This window comes from Eurypyga helias, unplaced genomic scaffold, assembly GCF_000690775.1.
Source record: "Eurypyga helias isolate BGI_N326 unplaced genomic scaffold, ASM69077v1 scaffold11018, whole genome shotgun sequence".
Lineage (NCBI taxonomy): Eukaryota > Metazoa > Chordata > Aves > Eurypygiformes > Eurypygidae > Eurypyga > Eurypyga helias.
Window position 1 is genome coordinate 53690 of NW_010267565.1, and position 10468 is coordinate 64157.

General features: G+C 53.7%; 1 protein-coding gene across 1 annotated transcript in view; it reads left to right on the forward strand.

The window, feature by feature from the left end:
* Positions 1 to 6896, forward strand: part of LOC104513959 (cystathionine beta-synthase-like) — a 24589-nt gene extending 17693 nt beyond the window's left edge. The window contains exons 12-17 of the mRNA XM_010157469.1: positions 579 to 684; positions 1276 to 1347; positions 2759 to 2893; positions 3456 to 3564; positions 4269 to 4353; positions 6757 to 6896. Coding sequence (XP_010155771.1) covers positions 579 to 684; positions 1276 to 1347; positions 2759 to 2893; positions 3456 to 3564; positions 4269 to 4353; positions 6757 to 6896 — 647 coding nt within the window. The remainder of the gene's footprint in view (positions 1 to 578; positions 685 to 1275; positions 1348 to 2758; positions 2894 to 3455; positions 3565 to 4268; positions 4354 to 6756) is intronic.
* The last annotated feature ends 3572 nt before the right edge of the window (positions 6897 to 10468 follow it).

Below are 10468 nucleotides of genomic sequence, written 5' to 3' on the forward strand. Positions count from 1 at the left end.
GTGCACACCGACACAGGGAGCGTTTAAGTCTTCCCATCACGTTGGCCTGGTATTCCAAGCATGAATGTAATGTTTATGGGTTTTTTTCAGTCTTCACAGTGCATTTAAAGCCAATCTTTGATTGCCAAATGTGTCAGCCAGAAGCTGTAGATTTGGCATGGTCTTCTCCTCACCCAAAGGAAAGGTGCGGCATGGGCAGCACTGGTATGAATGGCCTCATATTGTACCTCTCGGCCCTTGGCCTGCCCTCAGAGTCATCACCAAAAGTGGTTCATGGAGTTCATAAGGTGACTCTTGTGTTGCCTTACAAGCCCATTGCCAAGAGCCATCATATGAACACATCCCTGCAGTCCTCTTCCTGACCCTAAATCCTACAAGGCTGTGGTACCGACTATCCTCCCACTCACTCCCTGTGACTTGAGCTTCAGTGGTGTGTGAAGTGTCACCTCTGCCACCGCTTGGTCTCGGTGCCCTTGGCAGCATTAGGCAGGGCAGCGCTGTCCCCCGCGCACCAGGGCTGTGGCCCTACACCCTGGGCAGTATCCACGCTTGTCTTTCTCTTCTCGGTACCCGTCCAGGTGGCAGCTCGGGCAGTGCTATGTCCATCGCCGTGCGGGCTGCCAAGGACCTGAAGGAAGGTCAGCGCTGCGTCGTCATCCTGCCTGACTCCGTCAGGAACTACATGTGAGTTTCTTGCTTTTTTGCCTGCTTTCTGGCAGTGGGGTGGGAGCTCCCATAGCCTTCGCCCAACCCTCTCTGCACATGGCCCTGGTTGGGGCCATAGGGCCCTTTGGTGACGTGAGCTTTGCACTGCTGAGCCTGGGTGGTGTGCGTTGCTGGAGAGCCCTCCCCGGTAATGCCGATAGCACGGCACCCGCAGTGAGCCCAGGGCTGGGAGGCTCCCTTGGGCAGCTCACAGGAGAAAAACAAACAAACAAACAAACAAAAAGAGGGAGAAATAGCATGCTACTGTGGCAAGCAGTGCGGGTTGGGACATGGGTTTTATTTCCTCTCGTCACTGACTTACTGCACGGAGCAGCGATCAGTCAAGCTACAGATTCTGAACTTGCATGCCTAAAGTTAGGAAGGCAAATAGCTGGCATGCTTCTAAGAGTTACTGAGCACCCGCAGCTCCCGCTGACCTTAAAAGGGGCTAAGAGCAGCCAGCTGCAAAAATCATGGGAGCCCCGGGGCAGTGCTGCGGTCTAGTGCGTGAAACAAAGCACGGCTTCTTCTGGAAGGCTCACACACTCACTCTTTGTTGGTGATTTCTAGGTCCAAATTTCTGAATGATAAGTGGATGATAAAAAATGGTTTCCTAAATGACGTCCAGGAGCACAAACCTTGGTAAGACAACTTCTGCCGGCATAGACGGTGATAAGGGAATCAGCTATCTGAGTCTGGAAATTATTATCTTCAAAGGAAAGTATTATCTTTTAATATTTAGGAAAAAAAACACAGTTAAGTCCAGATCCCTCTGGGGATGCTGCAATGTCAGCTCCTTTCTTTGTGGTTAGACATACCAGTTCTCCAATCAAAGTCTATAAAGGAGCTCTTTCTGTCCCAAAACAGCTCCTTTCTCTCCCACGTGGCAGTCATTGTCCAGGTCACCTGGACAATGCCGAGCAGAATGGCTGAGGCAGATATCTAGGTCCACTCAAAACCTCCTCCCTCTACTCCACAGCTGGTGTCCAACAGAACATCGGGCTGGCAGGGAGTTAGGTTCCTCCTGTAGCAAGCATCCTTTCCAACAGTTCTGGAGATCTTTTCAGACAGGGAACAGTAAATTTTCACTTTCTAGAGCTGCAGGACAGAAAAGATGACCACCTCTTGCACACCATGGGGATCTAGGTCCACTCAAAACCTCCTCCCTCTACTCCACAGCTGGTGTCCAACAGAACATCGGGCTGGCAGGGAGTTAGGTTCCTCCTGTAGCAAGCATCCTTTCCAACAGTTCTGGAGATCTTTTCAGACAGGGAACAGTAAATTTTCACTTTCTAGAGCTGCAGGACAGAAAAGATGACCACCTCTTGCACACCATGGGGAAAGAATTCACAGACTGCTGATGCCAGCTGACATGGGGCTGGGCAAGTACTGGTGGTTTAGAGAGCGCCTAGTCTCACTTTAACGACAGCAGGTATTATCGACGTTACCTGCTCCTCTGGGTAACCATGGCCAAAGGTTATTGCAAAGTATTTCCTAAAAACTTAATACATTTCCAAGGCCTCTCACGCCTGGTTAGAATTGCTCTTGGTCCTTTCAGCCTCTAGCCTTGCCCTGCCTTTTCTGCAAGGACGAAGGGCTGGGCTGAGATGAGTTGGGAGTTGCCTGTGGCTCCCAGCAAACAAGCATAGCTTGTCCCTCATCAGTCGCATGAGCATCTCTCCTGAAGAATCTGAAAATGCTGCATTTTGAGGACGAAGCATACCGACCAAAGAAGTAAAACTGGTAGTTGTCCACTCATGAGCTTGAAGTGAAGCCCTCAGTATCTTCCCTGGTTGCGGGACAGCTCAGCACCTTGCCGACTGCTGACCTCAGCCATGCCTCTGGAGTTGTATGAACACTGGGCACAGGGAAAGCTTGCCTTCAACAAGACCTGGCCACGGTGGACTTGCAGCATTACTGCTCTGGGGACAGGAGTGGGGCGAGCTTTGCAGGCAGGCAGAGTATCTCTGTGTGGGTGGTCTCATCTCCCCGAGCAGTGCCCACAGCCGCACAGCAGAGTAACGGTCCGGTGCTGCCATTTGTCTTTCAACAGGTGGTGGAACATCAAGGTGCAGAAACTGAATCTCTCAGCCCCTCTCATTCTCCTCCCAGAAGTCAGCTGTCAAAAGGCAATTGAAATCCTCCAAGAGAAGGGCTACGACCAAGCTCCTGTTGTTGCTGAATCAGGGTAACTATTTTTACTCGTTACAGAGACGGCCATTCGCATGGGAAATGCAGCCACAATGAAGCTAAAGAGGAAGTCCCATTTGCTTATCCAGTGACAGGGCTCCCCTGTTGGATTCTGTGATGCCTATTTCTAAAATATCATCTGCCTCTGTGAAGATTCATCAAGAAAACTCCCTGTAAATGAACTAGTTAAGGTCAAAGCCAAATCCACTGCCTACCAGACTCAGCAGAGGTTGGGTCAGTGCACAGTCAAGGGGAGGCCAGAGGAGAGGTGACAGCTGGGTGGGAAACCCACACAGACAAGCAACTGGAGAGGCCACAGCTTTTCCTTGTCCCAGCTGCCGAGTCCTGGACCACAACAGCAGACTAACTACTGTTAAACCAACTGCTTGGTGAGGGAGCACGAGGGTCTTCTTGTCCTGCTCAGATGAGAAGGCTGGTGCCTCCCGCCGATGGCAGCAGCTACTTAGTCACTGACTTCCAGGGGAGCAGTTCAGCCCCCTCATTAAACATGTCCCTTACCTCAAATCTGACCTCTTGGAAAACTCCTTGTTCCCTTGCAGGCTTATTTTGGGAATGGTGACCCTCAGCAACACCCTCACCTCGGTGCTGGCTGGAAACGCACAGTTCTCAGACCCTGTGACGAAGGTCATCTATGAACAGTTCTCAAAGGTACCACTAAGGCTGTGGCTGGTGTCAGCGAGGAGGGGGGAGAGGTGCATCACCTCACTGAGGTGGAGGAAGAGAGGTGAATGAAAAGACACAGAGATGAAAGGAGAGAGAATTAACTCTAATTATTTCTAAACAGAAATGGGAAGGGCAAAGGGGATGTCATGGACATAAAAGTAAGGACAGGCACCTGCAAAAACACTGCTGAGCCTGTGGGGTTCAGACATGGAAGCTTCCACATTAGGAGCAAAGCACATGAATGTCTACCCCTGTTCCTGCTTTGCCAGAGGATTTTTCCCAGCCAGGGGACGGGCACCCTCTGAAAGAAGAGCCCAGCCATTGCCAGGGAAAGGGCTCTGATGGGACACAGGGCATGTCCTGTGGGTGTACCGGGGAGGGACATCTGGGTTGGATGGCCCTCAACGGCCCAGAGCTGGAGTGAGGTAAATGGATGGTGGTTTAGGGGAGCTGGAGCTGTCACCCCCATGCTGGCCCACAGAGGCCCTTTGGGCTTGGAGGGGAGACAGTTCAGCTGCAGCAAAGCCAGGCCTGCAAGTTGCCTACAGCCCCTCCCATCTCCCCAAAACCATGTGGGTGCCCTCTGGGTGCCACTCTGCCCACTCACGTCAGAGGCAGGAGTCAGGGTCTCCACTTCTGTCCTTTAAATATGAAGTGACACGTAAAATGTCTCTTTCTGTCCTGTTTAGATTGGCCTGGAGGACAGCCTTGGGAAGCTTTCCTGCATCCTGGAGAACGACCATTTTGCTATCGTGGTGCACAAGCAAATGCAGTGTAGGTATCTGCAGAGGCCCTGTACAGGCTTTGCACAAGCATTTGAGAGGGGAGAGGGAATGCTGAACCTGAGCTTGGCAGGTATCAGTGCAGCTGCTCCATGTGTGCAGCCCCTGAGCCTTCTCAGGAAGGATTTCCACCCCATGGCTCTGCAAAGTCCTGGAACTGCCAACCCGTTTCCTTCCCTGGCACCACAGGGATGGGGGGAGAGGGGGCGAAAGCCTTAACCACAGGAGCTGGGACCAGCACGCTGCTGGGTGCGTATTCAGCAGGCGCACTTCCAAAAAAAACCACCATTCAGTGGTGACGCTGAAGCACCATCCTTTCCCCTCATCTTATGGTTTCCCACAGAAACCCACTCTTGGGGTTGGGAAGGTATTGGTTATGGGATCTCACTTGGTCCCCTCCTCTGACAGCCGAGGTGGACCATAGGCAGCAGCTTAGGGTGCAGTGCCTTTGCTGCAGGCTCAGGCCCTAGAAGAAACAAGGGGGAAATTAGGAATCTCTGTAGACCTCCAAGGGCAAGGTCAGAAGGAGCATTTGGGCACGTTAGGTAAAGCTTAGGGAGAATTCAGGCCTGTAAGTGTGAGGGAACAAACTACACAGTCTGCATCCCACTGCTTAAAGCCCTTCTGCAATGCATGCCCAGAGGCTGTGCCATCTTCCCCAAACACCACTGATCCCACCTTCCACCCCTGGAGATGCAGCCAGGAGATGTCCTTAATGCCGCCTGCGTGCCCCGAAGGATCTGGGTGAATCTCTATGCTGAGGGGACTTTCATGCCGGGTGCTATCAGACACCTACCCTGGAGGTCCAGGGTAAGACAAGAAAGCTGAAAACAAATGTGTTGGATAGTGAGCAAGCCCCGTGGCAGGGGCACACGGGTCAGGAGGCACAGCACACCCCACGCATGCAGCCTGGGGCGTCCGTGTATGAGCCTTAGCTAGCCCACTGCTGGGTATGGGGATGCGCTGCCAAACCAGGAGCATCGTTAGGCCAGCCCAATAAAGCAGCAGCGCCAGCAGCTTTGGTCTGTTCTCAAACTCCCTCCCCGGTGAGGGAGCCAAGGTGGCAGGTGCTGTTCTGCAAATCTGACCTAACACACCTTTCTGGTACAATTATACTGTAAAATTTCTACGAGTACAAATGCAGCCTTATCTTGAGGGAGTTCCTCTGTTTAAAATGTTAGCAGCAGAAAAAAGCAGTCAGAAAGCCCCTGTTCAGGCGCTCTGAATTCGAGCTGAGGGGGTGTAACTCTGCCGACAGGATGGATCACGCATTGAACGTGCAATACTGTGCTGTATCGGCTGGGGGGCACCTGCGGAACGTGGGGCCTCCAGGACTCACCGTGCGCGAGCATCCCGACCCCCTGCCCCCCTCTCCATGGCCTGCCGCCCCGCAGACCCATCAGCTCTAAAGATGGCTTGCGAGTCCAGCTGTGCTCCCACAAAACATTGCAAACAAAAAAGCCCTCATTCAAAACTGCCTTTGCTTTCCTTTTCCAATTCTCTCGCCCAAAATAAGGCTGGGCAGAATTTCCGTTCTCAGCTGCCTTGTCATGAAATAACAAAAATCTGTTCTCCATGGCCTGCCGCCCCGCAGACCCATCAGCTCTAAAGATGGCTTGCGAGTCCAGCTGTGCTCCCACAAAACATTGCAAACAAAAAAGCCCTCATTCAAAACTGCCTTTGCTTTCCTTTTCCAATTCTCTCGCCCAAAATAAGGCTGGGCAGAATTTCCGTTCTCAGCTGCCTTGTCATGAAATAACAAAAATCTGTTTTGTGTCACATTTTGGTGTAAATTAAGTGGTAGCCACGATGGCATCCACCAAAAACATCAGCCAGCTGTAGGCAGCGCCTCCTGCTCTGGCTTTTAAACGCCCCCCGTTTTCTTCTCCAGAGCTGCTGGTTTAATGCCGCCACAGTCACCCCCTTATTTATTACTTTCTCCCACACCTTCGGAGCTTGCATTTTATCCCGTGTTTGGACTCTGGTGGCCAGTTTTATTTTTATTTAAGAAAACATTTCCCGGACAGTTAAAGCGATTGCTGCGATGCTGTTTCATTAACGGTGGGGAACGAAGCAGAAAGTGTCTCACTGCTGCTCTTAAAGAGTCCCATTAGCTTGGCCCTGAGGTGACAGAGGCAGGGCTAGAACAGAGGTTGGGGAAAAGCACCTGGGAAATTAAGTTTCCTGCTCTGGTAGAGTGTGTTATCCACAGCTAAAAACCCTGACATCCCAGTAACCCAACCGAGGCTGCGTCGGTTATTTCCGTGGAGGCTGAGCAGAGGGAGCTGCTGCCCCCATCAAGGTTTTCTCTTAATAAAGGAATAGGTCTGTGCAGCTCTGGGAGTTTTTTTCTTCTTCCCTGTTCCCACTAAACTGGTGTTTTCTGTGCCTACAGTCAATGGAAATGGCAGTTCCTTCATGAAGCAGATGGTGTTTGGCGTGGTCACGGCGATGGACCTCCTCACCTTTGTCAGCAAAAGCAGGGCAGCCTGGCTGCACCCCCCTCCGCTCCTCGGGCAGGGACCACCCGGCTGAGGGTGCTTTCTGCTCTAATCCCACCGGTAGTTTCTCAAAATGACTAGGTGAAATTTGCAATGTAATAGCCACTTGTTCACTAAATGCCACCCAGAATATCACTAAAGAGAAGATAACTAAAGAGATTGAGTTCAGTAGCCATGTGTGGTTACACGGAGCTTCCCCGGGCTGGAGAGGTAACGGGGGTGGTAGGGGTGGGAAGGGAATGGTTGCTATGGCCCAGATTTTAGCAGGTGAGGGTTTTGGTGTGTTTGCTAGCAGTAGCTACCCATGCACTGCTGGTATTGCCTGTCTCCCTGGTCCCACCGTGGCCAGAGCCCATCTCCACTCTGTGAGGAGCGGGCTGGGGACAAGCCATATTGTGGTTGCACCCTCCTGCCCCTCTCCATCCTTCATGGGGAGGGATGCAGGCTCCCCGGGAGACCCTCCTTCTTACTCCTGGCTCTGTTTGGGGGCCTAGGAGGCAGTGGGAGAGGCAGAGCCCTGAAGGAGCAATGGGGAGTGGGGAATGGGTGGGACATGACACCCCGGAATGTGAAAAGTGGGGAGCTGGGCAGGAGGGATGGGAAGGGGCAGCCGAGGGCAGAGGGTCGAGGTGCTTGGCATGTGGATATGATCACTCTCATAGCATCAACTGGGCTTTGGAAAGCACCTTCCTCACATCAGAGGGAGCTGGTGGCACCCGGAGTCTCGTGCATGTGCCAGGTTCCAGTGGGATGGGGCAGCGAGCCGAACCCATTCAGGAAGTAAAGACTCATTCTCACAACGTAGTAACTGGAAGAGGGGGTATGGCTGCATCCCTGTGTCCTGTAACAGCCATCTCATGAATACGCATGCTGAGAGCCCGTTATCGAGGGGCAGAGGGGAAGGAGAGGCCGATCCTATTTTTGCTGCCAGAGTACTGTGTTCCAGGAACTGATAACGAAGGTCAGAAGAGCCATTTGCCACGGCTGCTAAAACATAAGTGGAAGGGAATGTGAAAGGAGGGCTGTGGGACCAAACGGGAGCGCTGTTGAAACCTGGTCGGGGAGGGGGGTTGCTCTCAAAAGACACTTTTGCAATCTTTCCTTAAGTCTCAGGAGCTGCTCCAAGGGGACAACAACCAATTTTGGTTTCAGCTGGCTGCTGAGAGGATAGTCCATACTTTCAATCTACTCTAGTTTGTAGGAAACTGCTCTTAAATTATAGAATGCTGAAGTATTTATATTTAGGAAGAGTGTGTCTGGGGCCTTTTGTTTCCTGAGTGACACAAGCGATATCAGATCTTTTGCAAGTTTTTGCTTGAGTAATAACCGTGTTTGTCCAGAAAAAGTAAAAACTGCTTAGCTTAATCTCATTGTATTGGTTTTTTTAGCAACTCTGTTGCAAATTGAAGGATATTAGCCCATGCATGTATTCCAGACTCACATGAATAAGCCTTTATATGCCCCATAACTCCATGAAGCGCAGAACTGAGCCTGAACCTGGACCACTGTGAAGCCTGGGACGTGCCAGACCTTCCCCGATGCCCCTAACTGTACGATATCCCTTTGTGCAGCAGGTCTGGCTGCGGGAGGAGGAGGGATTTGCCTCCCCCCTGACAGCCGGAGGCACATCTCTCTTTGCAGGGAGCTGGGGGTTGGGACCCTCCTCCCCAAGACCCAGGACCCCCACCTCCTAAGTGATCACCCTGATGGGATGGCTTTTGTCCAAAAAGGCAGTTCACAAGTTTTAAGGTCAGGCGTGAGGCTTGGGCTGCTCCAAAGACCCATGGGTGACCTGCCTGTGCCCAGAGACCACTGCCCCCCCTGCCTCTGATCCAGCCTCTCCCTGTTACACATGAAAATAAGTCCCTGCGTGCTGGGCAGGATTCTCCTGGGGGTTAGGCACACTTTAGGGTGCTTGGGTTGCAGCTGAGAGCTTTGCAGCAGGAGTGAGCGCTCCAGGCTGCTGCTGCGTGTGTGCAAACATGCACTTAGGACAGGTCTCCTTTTGGTCTAGCGGTACCCCAGGCTGTGGGGGACAGGCCAGGCTAGTGGGGTGTCCTCTCAGAAGTTGTGCACTGAGTGCCAAAGATGTGGGGGACTGTAAGCTTGCACAGAAGCCAATGCAGCGTGTGGGGCGTTGGAACTGAATGCGTGCCGGCAGGGCGGGCGGCTGCCTGGCGCACTGAGCTTGCGAGGCGCGGGGCTGCGTGCTCACCTGAGCGAGCCAAAACGTGCCAGCGCTGAAAAAACCAACCAGGTGAGGAGCTAACGGCACGTAACCACAGCCCAGACTGCTGCTGCTCTGAAACTCCTTGCAGTCCACAGGGCCCCTACGGCTCAGCTGGAACCCCAGCGCTCCCAGCATCATGATCACCATCATCCCCTGCGCTTCGGCAGGGTGGAGTAACTGCTGGATAGTAACCACAAATATTTACTTACAGCGGCTTCTGTATGTTAACTAGGAGTTTGGGAACAAATAAAGGTGGGCATGAGCTCCAGCCGTTCGGGAATTGCTCCTGGACTGGAGCCGGGCTCACTGAGGTGCTCCCAGAGCGCCCGGACGCTGGGCCCGGGGGTGGCACTGCCCTGGCCGGGGATGTCAGCGTTGCGTCTGCTGTAGTTCATCACAGACCGTGACCCTGAGGATGCGAACGCACCCCACAGCGCGGGTCAGGGCAGCGTGCTGCCCCACCCCAGAACCCACGGAAGGCCCTGCGAGGGCAGCTTGTGCCTACTGGGCGGTGAGAGAATCCACCTTGCCCGCCGTGTCACCGGGGTGGAAAAGGCCTCAGCAAGCAGGGGAGGAGGTTTTTGTTTGCCTTCTGGGCAGAAATCCCCGTGGGACCTGTGAACGCGCGTCCCTGCATAGCGTGGGCGGCAGCAGCAGGACCAGGAGCCAAGGGTGTGTGTCATCCCCCTGCTAGATAACTGGTCTTTCGAGTTCGTTACCCTTCCCTGGCCACCGAGGCTGTATCAGTATTTTCGGGCTCTGCGGGGCATGGGGGTCCCATGTATCTGCCAGAGGAACCGGAATTTTCAGGCTTGAGGGTGGTGGGAGGAGGGTGAGGGCCAGGCAGCACCCCGTCCCGCTGCCCTGAGTGTGGTGCCCAGCTCCGGTGCAGGAGACAGACCCTGGTCCGGCAGCACCATCCCGGGCTCTTCTCCCAGCACCTCCCGCTCTGAGAGGTGCGAGGGCGGAAGGCGTGTGCTCCCCAAACTCTTGCTGCCCTCCGCCATCCCCATCAGCTGCAAGATGCCTCTGCCTTTCATCTCATGGCTCTGCCAGGGCAGCGTTGCAGCACCCCGTGCAGCACCCCGGCGTTGGCTGCCCTCCTCCCATGCTGCCTCGCTAGAGCTTTTAAATCATTCTGCGTTCCCTCTGGACACCGTCTGTGCCCCCGGTAGCCCACAGAGCGCTGACGCTTCAGCAACCCTGGCTGAAGTCTGCGAAGAAGGGTGTGGGGAGAGGTGACAGACCTGCAGGCGGCCGGGGGTACCGGATTAGTCTGCGGTCAGGCGGGCTAAACCAACACCACCAGCAAGACAAACATCTTGCTGGCCCTGCCCAGCTACCTTTTGTGTTACAGAGGCTTCCCCGCCTCCCCC